General features: G+C 33.3%; 1 protein-coding gene across 4 annotated transcripts in view; it reads right to left on the bottom strand.

The window, feature by feature from the left end:
• The window catches only part of Nup205 (nuclear pore complex protein Nup205), a 287241-nt gene that overhangs the window by 196331 nt on the left and 69125 nt on the right, over positions 1 to 21785 (bottom strand). For all 4 annotated transcript variants that reach the window (XM_089594072.1, XM_089594071.1, XM_014348770.2 and 1 more), the window contains 2 exons: positions 2265 to 2556; positions 1457 to 2176 (listed from right to left, as the gene is read on the bottom strand). In XM_089594072.1, coding sequence (XP_089450198.1) covers positions 1457 to 2176; positions 2265 to 2556 — 1012 coding nt within the window. The remainder of the gene's footprint in view (positions 1 to 1456; positions 2177 to 2264; positions 2557 to 21785) is intronic.

The following is a 21785-nucleotide window of genomic DNA, read 5'->3' as shown; positions in this document are numbered from 1 at the left end:
CTACGCATGGTAGCGGTTAGGACCAGTACAAATTCAATAAACATCACTGTGCATCGACACTACAATCTCACTGTATTATCTCTTACTCTTACCTGCTGTCACCCACTGTCTATCCATTGGATTTCTGGAAAAACAACTAGACTTTTCCAAACAGAAACTATTACTTAGACGAAGAAAAGGTTTTGATAAATCACAAAATTTCGAGTTTTTTTTCGGTCTCTTTCACTACTTTTAATAATCTAAAAAAATCCAAAAAAGTAATTTTTTATAAAATACGTAACGAATTTTTTTCAGCTTTGATGTTGATTTTATCTTTATGTTACGATTTTTTAAAACGTTTAATAACTTTTTGAGGTTACATTCACCGTTCAAAAATATGAAAAATTATGAGTATATTTTTACTATCATATTCTAAAATACACGAAACCTAACCTTTATTTTTACCAACAAAATTTTTTATTACAAAACCATTTACAAAAGTTTTATCAAAAAAAAAAAAAAAAAAAAAAAAAATTTGATGCGTGAGAAGCACGAGAACCAAGTATTATTTAGTTATTATTTTATACAGGATCTGTGGGGGGCATTAGAGAGTTATCAGCAACAAAAATTGCATGAGTGACAGTGGGGTGGCGGCAGAAGGGGTTGACCTAATTTTAATTGGGTTGAAATAACGAAGAAATAAAACAAATCTCCCTTTAATTTGCAAAGGACAAAGATTACAGTGGAGAGTATTTTATCGGCGGTAGGGGCAGGTGGGGGCGCGTAAAAAGCTCCACACAGTTAACTATATATGATAAGAAGATATATATTTCAGTCTTAGAAGTTCTCATACGGGTCCTATTTAGCTTTGCATTTAAGTTTTACCGTATATGTACGCTACGGTCGGTAGCATAATTAAACACCACCGTAGACTTATTGTAAATTAATTACTTGCGCAGCAATAGGATCGGATATTTTACACAACTCCTGAAAGTCGGATAGTAGTTCGAAATGCTTACTTAAAAAATAAGTTCTCCAGAGGTGCGAGTCAATAAAAAAAGCTCAGGTCTCGAACTCACGAGCATGTGTTACCAAGTCTCTGAGCTATAAGAACGGCAGTCTAAGCTACTACACTACCATGGCTGCAAAAAAATTAATTTATAAAGAAAGGTTATTAAAAACTAATTTACCTAGATTGTAGTAGGTCTACTTGAACCAGTTACAACTAAACCTGGTCTGATTAACACTCTTAATTTTAAGAGGTTTACTTCATTTATTTTAAAAAATCAGAATATTTTGAAGTACTTTAGAGTCTGTATAAACTTAGAGATTTAAATATGTTAAATGATTTGGAAAATTACATCGCACGTTAAAACTGTATAAAAGTTTGGATACTAAAGTTTTTTTTTCAAATCTGGCCATCATATTTTAGATAGAATTACATGATAATGGAAAAATCGTACTGGAAAAAAATTACCATTAGGTTTCAAAAAGTTGAACGCTTGTCTAGCAGCTTGAGGAGAAGAAGCCAATGACGCAATCATTTTCAAATAAGGCACAAACAGTCCAGCTGGTAAAATTTCACTAGCTAATCTTACAAATTTAAACAAAGCAACTTGTCTTGATGGTAACCGTGTATAAATAGAATTAGAGATATGAGAAGTCTCTGAGTGCTGACACCAGTAGTCCATAGCTAAATTCAAATTTAACGGATCATTAGCATATAGTTCAGCAATCATGAGCATAAAATATTTAAAGTGATTGTCTAAGTTCATGGGCGGTTCAAGCCCTTCTTGCTGATAAGCATGGATCAAACGCATCGACTCATCATCTCTACTTCTTAACTCTTTGACTTTGAGGGGCATTAACAAAATAAAGTCTGAAATGAGTGAATGAAAACATCGGATATAAAACTCTTCATAATATAAATTTTTGCTTTTAAAAAGAACTTCTGTCGCAAACTGAAAAGCTTTGTTGCATAAAGCAGCTTCAACGAGTATTTCATCTTCTTTAGTAATACTTTGCATAGGACATAAACTAGGTACTGACTTTATGGTTGTTACAGCTACCGCGAGTGCGAATTGAGCAAACCCTCTTAAACCAAAACTTTCCCATACAACATTGGGTGATAAAAGTTTTTGCAACATTTCTTCAAAAACACCTCTTTCAGATAATAATGACATTGATTTTATTATTTCTGAAATGATAAAAATTATATAATATTAACTATGATACCATATGAAATGCAGTGTGAAACAAGTAAAAAGATTTTTTTCTGAACTTACCTTCACCATCATCTCTAGTATTTAAGTGGTTAAAGTTAATTGAATATAAAAAAGCAACAATGAGAGCCAGGGTAATTTTATCTGAGCTGCTTTTTCCAACTTCTGACTCAGGATTTTTTTTTTGTAGTAGTGCTAAAAGTCTAAACATTGCAGTACTTGGTAAACTAGATTGCGCTGACCACATGTACAGAATATCAGCTAAATCTTGTCGTGTATCGTTAAAAAGTTTCATTACCATAAACTGATGCTTAGCATCACCCAAAGCTCTATTTTGTTCCAAAAGATCTTGCTCCTAAAATGAAGATAATAAAAATCAATTTTCATGTATTATTAATGTTTTACAGTAACATTAATCAGTAAAAATGAAATAAACATTTTCTTCATTTTCACAGAAAAACTATGTCTAAATGATGCTTCTACACTGAACATTTCACCTCATTTTAGTAACTGAATATATTGTAAATAAACACTTTGGATAAGAAAAATCCTTAAAAAAAGGAGTATCACTTTTTTAAGTTCTCGAACAAAAAAAAATTATGTTTGGCTTTTTCTGGAAAGCAATATTGGTTTTTAATGTATTTAAATCAAAAACAATCTTGTTTTTCTGGTCAAATTTAATTTTGTTATGAAAAGTATAGTGTAATGGTTTGAAGTGCTAACATAAAATATAAAGTAACAAATCATACTTAAATCAATTCACAATAAACATGAATTTCTCATCTTAATTTTCACTACTAATAATATAGAACTCACTTTAGTCATATTTGTAATATATCAAGTGTTCAAATAAGAACTAATAAAAACTCAAGCTACAAAAAACAATGATTTTTTAGACAAATAAAACAAAAGTAATGCTCTATGTTGACGAAAAAAAAAATTTTTATCATTATCGAAGAAAATAAGAATTATCCTGGTGCCTCAATAAAATATTAGAAGCATGTTAAAAGTAAGACCTTAGTCAGAAAAGAAAATTTACTTTATTAATAATATAACTTAATTATATCGTATCTACGACTGAATTAAATATAGTAATATTAATTTGTACACCACAACGCTTAAATCTAGAGTAAACAAAAGTTTGGACAAGTCTTCAAAAAAAGACAAAAAATGTAGCAAAAGTGATTATAGTTGCAGAGAGATAGTTAAAAAACCATTATCTCTAATAAATTTTTGTTACAAATAATGTGAAAAAAGTGGGCTTACTGCTTAACAGTAAATTATAATATTACTGTAACTCACTGAAATGTAGGTACTGTTAATGCTCAACAGTAACAATTGTATATAATTCATCTTTTAATATTCTTTAAATAAGAAACATGTAGCTATTTTATAATAAATGACAAAACAGGAAATACTAATTAATTAGAGCATGACTTTAATAAATAGTATTTATTGTTGAGTCATGTTTTTTAGTCATGGCAAAAAATAAAGTATTAAGAAGAATTAATATTTTGTACATAACTATTTGTAGATTTTGTGTACTCAGTGAGTAATAATTACACCCCAACCCCGCTACGGTGTAATGACATACAAAAGTTGTTCGTTTATAACCTTGTTTAGAAGTCTCTTAATTATATTATCGTCAATAATCTGAATACATTTAATTAATTATAAGTTTGCGATAACTAGTAAATACATGGACTATTCATTAGGTCTTACCAGTAGATAAGCTATGGCGATTCCAGCCCAGGTGGGCTCGAGTCGCCAGGCGATTTCGGCCCACTCCCTCTCCGCGGCGAGGGGCCCCTCTTTTCGGGTGGAGTGGTCCCTGCTGCAGCCAATGGGCGAGCAGGAGCTGTGGCTTCCTCGCATTCCTTGTGCGCGCGCTGTTTGAGTTTATGCGCAATGTGCATTAGCGCCTGCAGCGCCGCGTGCGCCAGCTGGTGACGTGCAACGCAGTTTGAGTTTGCGCGCGATGCAATGTGCGTAAGTCGTCTGCAGCGTTGATTTGCGCGCGCTGTTTGAATGTGCGAAACCGTGTGCAGCTTGTGCACGTGGTAGTTATATGGATACAAAACTTTTTTTTTGTGTTAGCGAGCGCGTTGCATGATAATGTAGGATGTGGAGTGGTAGGGAAATAATTGTTAAACATTTTTTGTTTTATTTTTAAAATCAGTTTATATTAAATGAAAAATGTACATGATTTACAAAACGATTTTGTTAAACATGTTGTTCTTAAAATACATAAAAATTTGGCGGAAAAAATTTATCAGTATTATTTATATTATGTGCTTCGCTTAACCAACCACGTCGTAGCCGGTCATCCATGTAGGCTGTTGCTTTTGTCGTTTAAGGCGTTGATATGCTGCATAATATAAATCGCTGTCTTGCTTTGATGACTTAATTGATGTGCTAGTCAGAAACCATTGTTTTAATAAATGTGCTTTATGTAGGGCACAAAATAGTTTTTTCTTTTCAAAATGGTTTTGCCCGTGTGTAAGGCATACTTGAGAAGAGACTTTGTCTTCAAAGTCTTTGAAAGTAGGATGCATTTGGGATAAATCGTGAACTTCACGTGTCAGGATTGAACTTATGAACTTAGCTTTATCACTTCCGTAAGTATAAATTCTTTTCAGGTTCTTGGCAATAGTTATTAGATGATACTTTAAGTCATTTAAAGTAACATCACCCTCAAACCATTCGATTCCGTGGACTTCTACCGTCTGGTGATTATTATGCTTTTTTACATCAGACGGTAAATCATTAAAATTGCAAGGTGGCTTGATTATCCAATGGCCAACAACGTTTCCTTGCAAGGAAACCACTGAAACTTCTTTCGGTATGAAGTGTCTGTCAGCATTATAAAAGCCGTGGATACTAATGATGAAATCCATGATGCGTTTTGAAATTGTGAATATTTAAATTAAAAATGATTTTTTCTAATATATTTTTTTATTTGACAAGGCTCTCGTTTTACCGTTGCTGTTACTACTTGTGTCACATGAGTAAAACTGAGTGAATAATAATATACAACCTGTATTTATAACTTTTCTTTATCAGAGCTAGTGACATCTACCCACCCAACAGCGCTGCGTAAAATTGCGCAATCTCTCTCTCCATGAGCAAGTATGAGATGTAGCTTTCCTTCTCTCTGAGTGCCTGAGCCGCTTTGGTGATTACAATCGGTCAGTTAAATAGCTTAGAAGCACAACTTTACATTTAAAAATTATTTTTACATCTTATTCTTGAATTATAATTTACATATTCTAACAGTTCTTTATTATTGGCAAAAAAATTTTTAATGAGGAAAAACTACTTTATACATCGAACTAAGCACATTTTTTTGATTTAATTTAAAATATATCCAATCCCTTATTGCAGAAACATTTCTGATAGCACATGGAGAGTTAATGTTAAAGGCATGGTATTTGCATGGCAAATAGACTTTGTTAAGTTTTGCAAGCGCTGGACATCCATACTCCTCAATATTAACGACTCTATATGTAGAAAACATGAATGACTTGCACCTTTATTATATTCTATCATGTGTGCATATACATACTTGCATGTTAGTATTTCTTCCAGGTATTTTTTTTTTTCAAGGCCCTTGACGAAAACCGTTTCCGCGTCAACAAGTTCAGTTTTAAATATATTAAGCGCTCTTTCATAGGAAATGTTTCCGACATTCCAGCTTATACCATGGAAATTGGTTATCAACCAACGATTTTGTTTCTTGTCCGCATAAGATAAATTTTTCCACGCGAAAGGCGGCTTAAGCACTATTACAACTGCCATGGAATCCCTATTTTTCCCAAGTTCGACATATGAAATTTCTTTAAAAAGAAATTTATTATTTGTAGTCTTAAAACCCTGGATATCTACAATATACTCCATCACTAAAAGAAAAATATACCTTTTTCGGTCGAGGGTATACAAACAAATGAATACAGCGATGAAGTACATTACACTAAATACCCAATAAAGCATCCCGATCCTTTTATGTAAATTGAGCATACCTTTTACCTCAATACATCTAAAATAGATTTTCACTGTATACATTTTATTGACGTGCGTATTATACTTTAAAAATTTATGGCTATGTGCACTTGGTCATAAAATGCAGGTAGCAAGTTTATCGGACTTGGAATATAGTGTGAAATAAATTTCAAGACTCTGTAATCTTTAAAATGCAGTTATGTTTATAATATTTCTTTATTTAAATATGATATATATTTTACAATTTATTTACAATATATTTAACAATTTATTTACAAAATATTTTACAATTTATTTACAATATCAAAATTTTAACTTGCGACTAATTTTTTTTTTTTTAATTTCATTTTCAACTTCTTCCTCAACCCTTTTTCTTTTTAATAAATTTTTAACTTTAACTATTTCCGGAGATGATTTGATTTTCAGCTGCGGAGAAATAAATATGACCGCAACTTCTGGCGAAGAGGTCAAATCGATAATTTGTGACCCTTGTGCTGACTGGAGTGATGTGCTTAAGTCTAGAGGTACTCTTTGTGGTGAAATACTCCCAATTTCCGTTTCGAGAGAGTAAAAACTCTCAGTGTATGAAAGAGTTGGGGAGCCCGGTGATTCATCACCTGAGGAACATGAATCCTCATAATCTGTTGAACAAAATAAAAAAAATTATGTTAAAAAGAAAGAAAGGAAAAAATAAGAAGAAGAAACGTTTAAGAAGATTAGAGAAAAAAATTAAAAGTATTTAAACTCACTTTCTGTCGGCTGTAAAACTATCGATAGATCAAGTGGAGCTGTTTGCTCCGTAATATGCTCTGCTGCTATTGCTGCTTGAAGAGCATAAAAAGCCTCCGTGTACGATGGTGTTGGAGAGATGGGTCATTCTCGAACTATATCGGTTTCACCACCTGAGGGACATGAATCCTCATAATCTGTTGAACAAAATAAAAAAAATTATGTTAAAAAGAAAGAAAAGAAAAAATAAAAAGAAGAAACGTTTAAGAAGATTAGAAAAAAAAAATTCAAAGTATTCAAACTCACTTTCTGTCGGCTGTAAAACTACGGATAGATCAAGTGGAGCTGTTTGCTCCGTAATATGCTCTGCTGCTATTGCTGCTTGAAAAGCATAAAAAGCCTCCGTGTACGATGGTGTTGGAGAGATTGGTGATTTTCGAACTATATCGGTTTCACCACTTGAGGGACATGAATCCTCATAATCTGTCAAAAAAAAAAAAAAAAAAAAAAAAAAAAAAAAAAAAAAAAAAAAAAAAAAAAAAAAATTTTTCTATTTTTCAGTGAACAACGACCGCTTACACCACAGCATGAAGATTCTTTACTTGTTGCAGCACGGGTAGTACCGTTAGACAACGAGCTTCTGCCAAACAATCTACAAGAGTGGACTGATGAAGATCGGAATATTTTAACCTTGAGGGTGGAGACAGCTCTTCAAAACCAAAGGCCGAGGGTAATCCAACGAGAAATGAAGAAGATGATAAGCGAACGGATGAAAGAATGTGAAAGAATTTTAAAACAGGAAACCCGGCTTAAAAAAAGAATTGAAAAAGCTGAAGAAAAAAAAAGAGAGGCTATAGAAAAGCTCAAGCAACGGAGTTTAGCTTTAGCCACGAAAAATAGAGCAAGTCGAAAGCGACCTATTGAAGAAAATTATGTACATGATTTTTGTGAGAAAAAAAAAAAAAATGGTACAATGCCAAATTCTTCAATTGGCGAAAAAAAAAGAAAAAGTATTAGTAGTAGTAGTAGTAGCAGCAGCAGTAGTAGTAGTAGCAGTAGTTGTGGTAGTTGTAGTAGTTGTAATAGTAGTAGTGACAGTAGTGATAGTATGAATCCTTAAAATTAAATAAATTTGAATGTAAATTAAAAAAATAAAAAATAAAATAAAATAAAATGAATTTATTCTAAAATGTTGTGATGAGTTTTGTATAAACAACTGTGTACCCCCCCCCCTTCCCCCTCCATATGCCTACTATTTCCTAAAATTTATTTTATATTAAGATTGGAGCTGCTTCAACAGCCCATTTGCATGTAATCTGTGAGCAAGTAAACTTGCAGTTTTTAGCTATGGCAACAGTTCCATATTTTAAAGATGTGGCTCACCAGCTATGGAAAACATATCAGCAAACTATAAATAGATATGATGCTGCTCATATCCAAATTCAGTTAGATAGTAGTCTTACAGTTCTAAAGGATAGTGATTTTTTTTTTAGTAAAAAAAAAAATGACTTATCAACTTCCGAATTGCAAAAATTTCAATCAGCGATAGCTTTACTAAAAACTTTAATACAACTACTTTATGATCGCTTAGAAATAGTAGAAGCAGCAAAAATATTTATCAATGAGTCTGAAGTTTTTGTATCAGACAGTGATCGTGAAGTTGAGGCAGCAGTTACAGCATTTGAAAATGAACCCGAAGTGTTTGAACCAGAAAATAATATAGAATTCGCGTCAACTAACAAGCTTGAAAATAACTTCATAAAATACGTTCAAGGTAAAGGTATGCGTGTGCAGGCACGATTTTTAGCATGATCATGCATTGCTCTGGTTATCCAGGATAAACCTGGCTGCTGGAAAGCTGGCTCTAGCTACCGCAGTAGGAAACAACATCTCATGCACCAATCCGTCTAGGGAAAAAGAGGAGGTGAGCCAGAACCCTCTCAGCTTACCTACTTACATGTATGTGTATATTTGACTGGTTAGAAAAAATTGACTTATTTTTCTTCCGAAATTTCCACATGTAAACTTTTAAGGAGATGTATCTTTTAAGGTAATGTCAAAACGCCGGTAAAGCTTCATGTTTAATGCTCGTGCATCGGCATTTAAATAACACGGGAAAAAAAATTTTGTAATGTAGAAATTCATAACTTCTAAATGGCTCATAAAACTGCAGTGACCAAAATGTTCAGTTTTCATTCCACGAATTATGTTTTTGAGCCATTATTACGTGAAAAAATGTAATAATTGTAAAAGTCATCGCATGCCACTTGAGGTAAAACTTTGATCTGAAATATCTTTTAAAAAAATAGAATGAGGAATGTATAACAAAAGCTTTGCTTAGGAGGTGCTAGGGGTACTCGATCCTGATTTATGTATATATTCGTATATCTGTGAATCACCGCGTGACTCTGTGTGCACGTACTACATACATAGAATATAATGTCTATATATACATGCTTATATTTGTACATGGTAAACGAATAAAATAAATATACGTATACTCCTTACGGTGTGAGAATATGTATAATTTTCTGTAATAAGGTGTGGACAATAAAAGGAAATTTAAATTTCAAAAAAATAAAGTACTGAAAGAAAAGTGGCTCGCAGCCATCAGAAATTAATTATTTCAGCCAAGTACAAAAATGGCCTCTGTGCTGACCACTCTAAGTCGGCGTGTCTGTTAGCAAATAGCATACAAGGTGGTACCCGTATTATTTTTAATTACTTATTTGTTGGTATCGGTTGTTTATAAATTATAGTGCTTGTAAAATAGATTGTAGGTTATGCGTTCCAGTTTACTTGTCTGTGTCCAGATTCAGTGCCATCGATTTTTTTATTGAAAAAACAATAAAGACAAGTCCATTACAGTTATACATACATGCTCATATACATACACAGTCTTGACTGTCTCACGGATATACAAATGCATACATAAATTAGGTCTGAGTGGCCCTGGCGCTATATGAGCTAAGCTTTCACCATACAGTCCTTATTATTAAAAATCTTGTAACGAATTTGTTCGTAGAGCGTCAAATTCTCTTAAAAAAAATGTTTTGGTCCTATACATACTGTACATAATTGACTAGAATATTGTTGGCTAAAAAAACAGGATTTTAGTCTTTTATGCCTATAAAAATACCTTTTAAAGAATTGGACCGAATTGATATTTTTCTGAGCACTGTTTAAATTGATGCCTTTTTACTCGTCTTTTTTCTCATTAGTGCGTTGGGTAAGAGTAGATAAGCTATGGCGATTCCAGCCCAGGTGGGCTCGAGTCGCCAGGCGATTTCGGCCCACTCCCTCTCCGCGGCGAGGGGCCCCTCTTTTCGGGTGGAGTGGTCCCTGCTGCAGCCAATGGGCGAGCAGGAGCTGTGGCTTCCTCGCATTCCTTGTGCGTGCGCTGCTTGAGGTTGCGTGCGCCAGCTGCAGTGCTGCTTGAGTTTGCGCGCGCTGTTTGAGTTTATGCGCAATGTGCATTAGCGCCTGCAGCGCCGCGTGCGCCAGCTGGTGACGTGCAACGCAGTTTGAGTTTGCGCGCGATGCAATGTGCGTAAGTCGTCTGCAGCGTTGATTTGCGCGCGCTGTTTAAATGTGCGAAACCGTGTGCAGCTTGTGCACGTGGTAGTTATATGGATACAAAACTTTTTTTTTGTGTAAGCGAGCGCGTTGCATGATAATGTAGGATGTGGAGTGGTAGGGAAATAATTGTTAAACATTTTTTGTTTTATTTTTAAAATCAGTTTATATTAAATGAAAAATGTACATGATTTACAAAACGATTTTGTTAAACATGTTGTTCTTAAAATACAATGCATTCTTATAGCTCTATATTATTATTATCATCGTCATCATCATCATCAACCCATTCCATATTAAAGTAAAATTTTTTCATTCGCTTCACATTATGAAGAGCACACATGGATTTGTAGGCTCCGTTGTGATGTACGCAAGTAGTAACCAATCTTGGGAGTTCGAATAGTGGATAGTCTGTCATATCAGTGACCTTAAAGCCAAATCTTTCAAGCCACTTTTTTTTTAAATCTCCAATGACATGTATCTTTTTAGCATTTTCAAGATTCTCCCGTAAAATATTTCCTATCTCTGTATACTCAATTTTTCCCGAGTTCCAGGTTAGTCCATGATAGCAAAGTTCAAGGTATAAATTTTCATGTTTATACTTTTGAGGTAATTTTCGCCAGCTGAAGGGTGCTTTAAAAAGAAATACTTGGGCTTCTGCATCGTTAGTATTGAGCGGGAGGATAGCCAATTCTTTGAGCACATAATCATTACCCGGTTTCTTGAAACCTTGCACGTCCACAAAATACTCCATCTTTCGCAATTATAGTATTTAATTTTATTGCTTTTTTATTTTTTCGTAACCTTGATTTTTAGGACAAGATCCTTTGTTGGTTGAATATTTATCGATGAAGTTTTTCAGCCCAGATTTCTTATTTCTATCATCATCATCCTTAGTTGGGATTTTTTGATACTTAACATTAGTTGTAAAATTACTCGTACACGGTTTATGTGACATATTGATTAAACTAAAGCTTATTAAACATATTAATTTTCAGACAATTTTACAGTCTTTATCTTTCGATTTTTCCGCAGATTTTGTTTCATCAACTCTTATGTCTTTCTTCTCGTTTCTTCTCATAAATTTTTCCCACTCTTCTTGTCGTCGTTTGTTTTCTGCTTCTTCTTTACTCCAGCTGTTGCTCCGACCTTTATTCATTGTGGTTGAAAATAAACTGATGCTAGCAAAGCCTTGAATCAACTTTATATCTACACAAGTTTCTTGACATCCCCACTCATTGGACTGTATTGAACTATACGGTCGTGCAAAATTAAGCAATAAGCTGACGTATTGGCAGGAAAATTTGTATGCGACTCAAATTCTAGCCTCACATCTACTGGAGCATTTTTCAATGACTCGTTTTGTTTTGAACAATCGAGGACGATTAAAGGTATTCGATTGAGAAAGTGCTGTTTGCCCAGTGAAGGTGTACAATCTTTGCCATAGTATGAATTTTGAAAATTAGCATACATATGATATAGCAATGCATACTGGTTACGCGTTATATCAAGATTCAGATCACCATAAGGATAATATTGTGAATTTAAGTAGAGTTTCACATTTCTTATGTTGCAGTGATCAAACATACTGGCGCTTACATTTTTCTGATTTTTACGGTTAGTTTGAAAGGCTAAAATAACGTAACGTGGTTTTTCCAACTGATTTGATGTTTTAACTGTCCATATATGTTTGGATGTGCTAGGTAACAGGGGATACTCATATAATTCCCAAGTTCGAAAACTCATAGGTATAAACTTGTCTTTTTGCAGATAATTTAATAAACGAATTTTATGAGAATCTGACATTACCACATATGGCATAAGCCACTCGAGCTTCAATATTACTATTTTAAAGTCTTCCCAAGTTTCTACGGCTGTGGGATCAGCAGCATTAGCATTAACTGGAGTTTGCAACACGGCATTTATATCGTTTCTTGCTCTTGTAAGTATAAGCTCATGTTTTACATGAACAACTATTTTACGATAGTCTTCAGCAAAACCCAAAATCATATTCAGTGGAAGCATGATATCAAAGTAGCCGTTATCATTTGTAAGATCATCAGCTTCTTCTCCAACACCAAGCCAACCAGCATTTATCATAAATTTTTGATCAGGACGAAGTGATAACCAATTTTTCATAAGGGTTGTTAATCCAACATTTTTGCACTTGTCGACCTCTATGGCATTTATCTCATATCTTATTTCTTCAAATAAGTGGCAGATTGCGTTGTTTATCAAAGCAGTATTTGTTACTGCTGTATTTCCATCTGCTTTGACCAATCTTCCATAAACATGTAAAGAACTTCTGGATGGTAGAAGACACAAATCTTGATGTTGAATTGAAATTCGAATTTCATCGCTGTTACCATATGTTGAAGATGCATACGGCTGATGAGCATGAATCTCATAGTGCGCAATTGATTCGTCAAATGCGACTGGAGACTGAATACTTAGAATCTCGTCCATTTTGTATACAACAAAAAAGTATCCAATTTAGTTTCCACCAGGGCTTTTTATTTTTAGACCGAGACTTTTTATAAACTGTATGTTTTGATGAGTTAGTTTTCGACGTGTTGGCTGTCTTCTTAGATGTCTCGATGCTTTTATGGACTGTTTTTTCTGACGTCTCAACGGTTTGAGAGCTCGTCGTTGACTGAGTGCTGGAGTGCATATTGAGCTACCTATATGATTTGTTTGATTATAAATGATACCCATTATGAAGAGGGTTTTATATGCAATCTTATAGTTATGACTTCACCACGAAAATTAACTAAATTACCGTCCTGATCTACTATACGTACTTGAATATGATCAATAATACGTCCAATAATCGGTAAATAAATTATTTGTGAAGGAACTTCAATAATTTTATATCCTGGTGGTACTGCTGGAAAAAATTCATGAATCGTGTGCACTTTGTTGCTATTTATGTAAGCTCCTCTCGTAATGTTACATTCAACTCTTAATGCGTTTATCTTTAGAATAGCTACAGGTAAGTCTGAAATATGAGTGGTGTTATTGTTAAGAACTCGCTGAGTGAAACCTAATAGACGACCTATAGAATCTTTAGGTCTAAAGTCAATGGTATGGCTGCACTTGATAACACTTCGAAGCGTATTATTGTTTGGCGTAATATCAAGAGTTATGTTGCGAGGTTGTAATACTTCAATTAAAAATGACTTAATATCTTCGATCTCATAACTACCGATTGGTAATACAATAACTTGATTGTCAACGTAAAATTTATTACAATTTTCATCAATATTTGGAATTGAGTTGAATGACAAAAGTTCTACTAAGCCAAGAACGTAGCTGTGTTTTGGCGATAATTCAATAGGTGGAAAATATTGTGCTTCTAAAACAGAAGAAGTACCAGAAAGGCTTAATGTTAATGTTTCTTCCATCATTGTCAAAGTACAACTAAGAGGTTTCTCTTGATGTAAGAAAGTTATATTTGTTTTGAAAGAAACTTTAAGCACAAATGACCGCAGTTGTAAGAGTTAAATTTTTGATAACGCTTATGATTATATTTCACATTATTAACTTTTAGATATAACATTAAGTCGATAGGTGGCTGAAGATCTCCAAAACTGTCAAAATATACAACATTATTACCACATTTTCGATAAGCTACCCAGTGAGTTCCAGGTCCATTCTTATCATCAAGATTTACTATAGCTGTTTCAGAAAACCGCGGGCCATCAGCACGTAAGTTGTTTCTCATGAATACTCCACGAAAACGTGGGATTTTTAAGATTTTAGAATATTTCATCAAATCTATGTTGGTCAGAGCTCGATCAGGTAATTTTACTGCTTTGAACTTTTTTTGATTTTTTTTTTTGTTTTTTTTTTTTTCTTTAAACCTTTTCCAACGTAAGGCTTTAAATAGACTCCTAATCCAGTTTTATGAGGTCTGAGATAAAGACCTTTCCCGAGGGCAATAGCTTCCATGGTTTGATTATGTCTCTGACTCTCAGCTAGCTTCTTTTTGGCTGACTTAGTAGCATTGATGCTTTTAATAATTCCTGCTATTCCATTGGCTATAGCACCTGTTGCACTCAAACCAGCAAACAAGGGTATCAGAGGTAGAGCTCCACCAATTTGAGTAGGAAGGCGTAAGATGCGGGGAATTTTAACATGCTTTTTACCACCAGATTTTTTAACAGCAGTACGAGCACCTTTCAAAGCACTACTAATAACATCTTGAGCTTTTTTGCTATTGGTATTCATGTCTTGTGAAGCAGCTTTAATAATTGCACTTAAAGCACTACCTTGTTTTTTTAAGCTACTCTTTTTTCTTTTCCTTTTGTTAATACAATGTTTCTTCTTCTTCTTCTCCTTCTTTAGCCCCATACCAAATTTACTTTTAAGCTTCATAGCGCCAGTCACAAAGGTAGCTGCTGCTTTTTCACCAATACTTGAATCTGAAGCTTTAACTCTTTGCCAAGCCTTATCAGCTAAAATTTTATCTGCTTCGCGTCTGGCTTTTAAATCTTGTCGATTTTTTGAGTATGCTATATCATGCTCTTTACACGCTGCGTCCAGCGGATTAACTCCTGGATCTCCTCTAGCAAGACGCTTAGCAAGCTTAGTACCAGGCCCACAATACTGATATCCAGGCAAATGAAGCTCTACTGGTAAAGAATTTATGATTTTATTTACAAGACCTCGTCCTCTCTTACGATGCATGATCATGATGGTACATGATGATGATTAGTCTTCAGAGGTTGAATTATGACTAAGCGTTCGAGAAAACAAATAATGTATTTATAGTAGACGAATTCGTTACAATAAAGAGCTCAAAATATAAAAGCGATATACTAATCAATTAAAAGATTAGTTGTCACTCATCCTTCATACCGAGTAGACATGGAATTCAAAGAACAATCCATAAAATTACAAGTTCCGAATTTTGACGCTATTGTAAAACAAGAAAAGCGTTCAAATCGACATGGTGAACTACTCCCCGATAGTATTCGCGCAGTATTTTGCGGTCCATCTAATTGTGGTAAAACTAATAGCTTATTGGCTTTAATCGTGCATCCCAATGGTGTTAAGTTTGAGAATGTGTATGTGTATTCTAAATCGCTGCATCAGCCAAAATACAAGTTTTTAAAAGATTTATTGGAGCCCATAGAGGGTGTGAAATACTTACCTTTCAGCGAACATGAGACTGTAGTTTCACCCAATGATGCTTTACCAAATTCTATAATGATTTTTGATGATATAGCTTGTGAAAAACAAGACAATGTAAAGGCCTTTTTCTGTATGGGTAGACACAAAAATGTTGACTGCTTCTATCTTTGTCAGTCATATGCTCAAGTCCCAAAGCATCTTGTAAGGGATAACGTTAATTTTTTAGTTTTATTCCGTCAAGATGATGTTAATTTGAAGCATGTGTATAATGATCATGTAAACTCTGACATGCCATACATTCAATTTAAAAATTTATGCTCTAATTGCTGGAATGATGATAAACATGGATTTGTTGTTATAAATAAAGATAAACAAATGAATAATGGTCGCTACAGAAAAGGTTTTGATAATTTTGCTGTACATTTAGGACATACCTAGTGCAATCATTACAGTCAGTCGCAAGACATTAAAGCATCATCATCATCGTCAGCATCATTATCATTATGTACGAACAAGAGAAAGATGTTCTACATCAGTTAGTGAAGGCACGTCAGGCTGTTAGAAAAAAGTATAGACTATTGAAGTTTGGGAAAAATGAAGCTGAAAAAGTGCTTAGTGAAACTTTTAAACCAATTACAGACCCTCTAATGAAAATTGTTGCCGAAACAAAAAAACGAAAAAATAATAGTAATAATTCTGTTACTCCTAATTATTTTTATAATAAAAACGATGAAGAAAATAATAAAGTTGATAAAGAAAAGCATCCAAAAGACAGAGAAAAGTTTAGTGACAGTGATATAACATTCGAGTCTGCCATTAGTGAAAGTGATGATGATACTGATTTAAATAATACTATTCAGAATCAATCAGTTGATTCAGCGCAAATTAGTAAGAATTTATTAAATAATTTTTATTTACAAATACTTGATGAAAATCAGAAAGATTTATTAGATTTAAAGTATGGAGTGCGGAAAGAAAATGAGTTGTACAATCTTGGCGATTCGCGAACAGAATTTGAAAATAATCATATCAAAATATATGATTTAAAGTATCCAATGACTCCGGGATTAATGGAGCTACTCATCAAAAAGCATCCTAATGAATCTCTGTTGACACAGGAGGATTTTGAAAAATACTACATATTATTAAAAATATCAAATGTTCACAGAAAAGGGTTTAAAAAAAACGGAGCTATACGAACCCATAATAGTAATAAGTTTATTAAAATGATTGCTCCAATGTTCGATCTCACGGTTCGTAAAAAAGGTGGATCGCTGCTACCTCATTATAAAACTGCTCGAATAATGCAACAAGTAGATTATACACACTGGGATGATCCTAATGAGTTAGTAGATCGCTTACGCTTATTAATAGCTGAAAAGTCGGCAGGAAATACAAGTCTTGACAATGAAATTTTATCTATCATCGAAGAGCTTCGTGAAGGAGGATATATATATTGATGTGCACAATTTTTGCTTTAGTATCAAAATGAGTGTTGATGTATTCGGTCGAAAACTAGGTAAAACCGAAGGCGGTAGCCGAGGTCCTCCTGGTATTGGATATAAACTTACAACAGATGGGCAGTATGACTTAAATAACAAAAGACTGTGCAATGTTGGAACACCGAAACAGCCTCAAGATGCAGTAAATTATGCTTACTTGATTAAAGTAATTAAAAAGCTTGAAAAAGAAATAGATAGCTTTCGAATTTTTGTATTCAACTTGCAAAAAAAATTCCCATTTATTCAAGCTGATTCAGAAAACTTAAACCTAGACAATTAATACATGGAGCAAATCGTTATGGAACTACATAAGGCAGCAAGGCGTAATTATCCTCGCCGAAAATTCAACATACGTGGTTTAGATGAGACTTGGCAAGCAGACCTTGTAGAGATGCAGGCTTACGCTTCCGAAAACAAAGGATATCGGTATATGCTCACTGTAATAGATATTTTCTCCAAGTACGCATGGGCTGTACCCATCAAGAAAAAAACTGGTGAAGAAGTAACTGCTGCAATGCATTCGATATTAAAAAAAGGACGGGTACCAGTAAACATGCAAACTGATCGCGGCAAAGAATTCTATAATGCAAACTTCCAAAATCTCATGCAAAAATACAAAATAAATTTATACTCAACTTACAGCAATCTTAAAGCTTCAATATGCGAGCGATTCAATCGTACTTTAAAAGATTTGATGTGGAAAAAATTTAGTTTGCAAGGCAATTATAAGTGGTTGAATTTAATACAAACGTTAGTTAAATTATAATAATATATATAACAATAGGAAGCATCGAACAATTGGTGTGAAACCGAAAGACGTTACTGCTGAAAATGAAGTTCAAGTCTTGAAAAAATTTTAAAAAAAATGTGAAAATAGCAGTAAGCCAAAATTTAAAATTGGTGATAAAGTACGTGTGAGCAAGACAAAACAAGCATTCGAAAAAGGTTATACACCAAATTGGTCGACAGAAATATTTACAATCATGCGAGTAGCAGCAACAAATCCAACGACATATCATCTGAAAGATTATCAAGATCAACCTATTTCTGGAGGTTTCTACGAGCAAGAACTGCAGAAAACAAAACATCCTGATGTATACCTCATAGAGAAGATCCTTCAAAGGCGTGGCAATCGAGTTTTTGTTAAATGGTTGGGTTTTGACAGTACTCACAATAGTTGGACGAATAAATAACTAAGATATTTGAATCACTTTAAGTTAAAAAATTATAAGATTGTAATATGTATCAAGTAATAATGAAAATGTTACATAGGAAGAATGTTTTAAATAAATACTTAAATTTTAGAGAAAATTGTAATTTATTTTTCACTTTTTTACATCACACATAAGAAAATATAATGTGTTTTCCATTGTATACAATAAATAATTTAAATTTATTTACAGCATCCAATAATTCATTATAGAATTCTTCGTTTTTAAACAAAGCTGCACTTATACTAGTCTTCAGAAAAATTTGAAATTCATCGTCAAGTTCTGCAACTATCTTGGGTCCGAATTTAGTATAAGCTTTTCTTAGTTTTGACACCATGTAGTTTTGGTCAGGAATCAATTCGGAAAGTTTTTTCGTTGGGAGAAAATCACTGTCAGCGATTTTGTTGAGTGTTGCAAGATCCATCTTTAACAAACAAAAAAAACATGAAAGTTAGCATAAATTATTCAAACATTACATATGCTGTGTGAATATGCACAAATATTTACTATAAGAAAAAAAAAATAAAAAAATGAAAAAAAAATGTTACCTTGACTGTATTTAGGTTTTTTACGAGGTGGTTCACTTAAAGGTGATGTCAGCTTCTGTTGATTGAGTTCAACCTTACTTGGACCTCTGCTGGGGTGTAGAATGAGCTTGCCTGGTCGAGACGACTCCTTATATGGTACCGATCCCCCCACTGTAGGCTCATCTGCTAGTGTTCTGTCTATTTTTGAGAGATCCAATACAGGAACAGTCCTTGCAGCTTCTCCTACCTGATTGGCTACCCCTTCTATCGATCCTTCCCTCTTATTGGATGATTCATCTCCCACTATGCTATAATGACCCCATGGTAGAGTATCGGTACAACCAGGTACAATAATTTAAAACATTTAGATTTGAGAAATTTTTTTAAAGATGCAAAGAAGCAGTTTTTTAACCGAATACAACAATCTCTAAGCAAACATGAAGCACTAAAAGTTAATACAGTGTTTTCATCTGAATATGTTATAGTAAAAGATAACATTGAAAGTGCTGATATAAAATTCTTTAACACAAAGTCACAACCCACTTATCAAACAACTGATTTAGACGATTGGTTTGATAAGAATGTGCAACAGCCAATTGAGCAAAGTATGGATGACTTTGAAGATGCTGGTTCTGGCTGGTTTTTACATTCAATATTAAATTTAGTCATCAACATCAATAAATTGAGTCCTATGCGAGGTAGTTCATTTATAGATTTACCAGATTACATTAAAAAAAAAAATGCTTGTGTAAATATTGTTAACACGGACAATCAATGCTTTAAATGGGCTATTTTATCAGCATTGCATCCAGTAAATAAAAATGCAAATCGTGTTTCAAATTATAGAAGATACGAAAACGAGTTAAATTTTAATGATATTGAGTTCACGGTTACCCCTAAAAAAATTTCTAAATTTGAAAAACAAAATAATGTTTCGGTTAATTTATATTTTTTAAAAAAGAAAGGTTATACTTATAATGTTTGTCCTAGTCATTTATCAGGAAACAAAAAAGAAAATCATGTTAACCTTTTACTTGTTGAAAGTTTTTATATTGATGAGGAGGATGATAATACAATCAATATTGAGAACGATTTAAATACAGAGTATAAATATCATTATGTTTGGATTAAAAATCTGTCACGTTTAATACGCAAACAGTTGTCTGAACATCAACATGCCGCAAACATATGTGACCGATGCCTTCATTACTTTTGGTCTAAAGATAAATTGAAGGCCCATGAAGAAGATTGCAAAAATATGAATAGTTGCAAAATTGTTTTACCTAAAAAAGAGAAGAATGAGCACATACTTGAATTTAAAAATTTTACATACAAGAACCGAGTACCTTTTGTTGTTTATGCGGACTTTGAATGTTTATTGGAATCCGTTGAAAATAAACGTGCGTATCAACATCATGTAGCATACAGTATTGGATGTTATATCAAATGCAGTTATGATGATAGTCAATCAGAGTATAAAAGTTATAGACAAAATGATGTAAATAATGATGAGACACCTGCTAAATGGTTTGTCAATATTCTTTACCTTCTTGCTTTAAAACTGGAAGAATTGTATAAAAATCCGATCAAGATGATTGATTTGACAACAGCAGAAAAGTTCATGTATGATCAAGCTTGTTTATGTCATATATGTAACCAGCCCTTTAGTTTAGTTGATAAAAAAGTACGAGATCATTGTCATCTGACTGGAAGGTACGCATATTTTTTATTTTTTTATTTTTACTGTGACAGTTATTATTTCATACACCAAACAAAAAAATATTTTTTCTATTGCAGGTTTCGAGGTCCTGCGCATAGCAAGTGTAATATTAATTATCATGATTCACGAATGATACCGATAATTTTTCATAACTTAAGCGGTTATGATTCTCATTTATTTATAAAAGAACTCGCGATGAACTTCCCAGGAAGAGTTCAACTTTTACCTCAGACAAAAGAAAAGTATATTTCTTTTACAAAATATGTTGAAGGAACTGATATTAATCTACGATTCATAGATACCTTTAAATTTATGCCGTCATCTCTCGACAAACTGTCATCATATTTAGATGAAATGAAAATTATCGAAAGTATATTCTCAAATGATAACTACAATATGAATCAAATAAATTTATTAAAAAGGAAAGGCATATTCCCGTATGATTATATATCCTCGTTTGAAAAACTAGAGGAAAAAAAGATACCAACAAAACAAGATTTTTATAGTAGCTTATACGAAGCTCATATTACTGATGAAGAGTATGAGCATGCTAAAAGTATCTGGAATACTTTTAACATTCAAACACTTGGGCAGTATTCAGATTTATACTTGAAGACTGATGTGCTACTACTTGCCGAAGTTTTCGAAAATTTTCGAAACAATTGTCTCGAAGCATATGAATTAGATCCGGCTCATTATTATACAACACCTGGTTTAACTTGGGATGCCATGTTGAAGTATACAAAGGTTAAAAATATTTTTTAAATTATAATTCATTATGAAATAATAATATTAATGATGATAATTGATTTAAGGTCAAACTTGAATTATTAACTGATATTGACATGCTTATGTTTATTGAGCGTGGCATACGAGGTGGCATCAGTCAATGTTGTAATCGCTATGCTAAAGCAAATAATGCATACATGGAAGAAGGCAAACGCGATGATATGGATGAAAAATATCTAATGTATTATAATGTCAATAATTTGTATGGTTGGGCCATGACACAACCATTGCCTTACGCTGGTTTTAAATGGATTGAAAATATTAACCCAACAGGTATTTTGAATGTAGAAGATGATGCTGAAATCGGGTATATACTCGAAGTAGATCTTACTTACCCCGAAACTCTCCATAACGCACACAAGGATTTGCCATTCTGTGCTGAGCACATGTCACCT

This window comes from Copidosoma floridanum, unplaced genomic scaffold (genome assembly GCF_036245765.1).
Source record: "Copidosoma floridanum isolate Cflo_tuat_1 unplaced genomic scaffold, Cflo_Japanese_pri ptg000020l, whole genome shotgun sequence".
Classification (NCBI taxonomy): Eukaryota; Metazoa; Arthropoda; class Insecta; order Hymenoptera; family Encyrtidae; genus Copidosoma; species Copidosoma floridanum.
The sequence above is the reverse complement of the archived record's forward strand: the minus strand, read 5'-3'. Positions and strand labels throughout refer to the sequence as shown.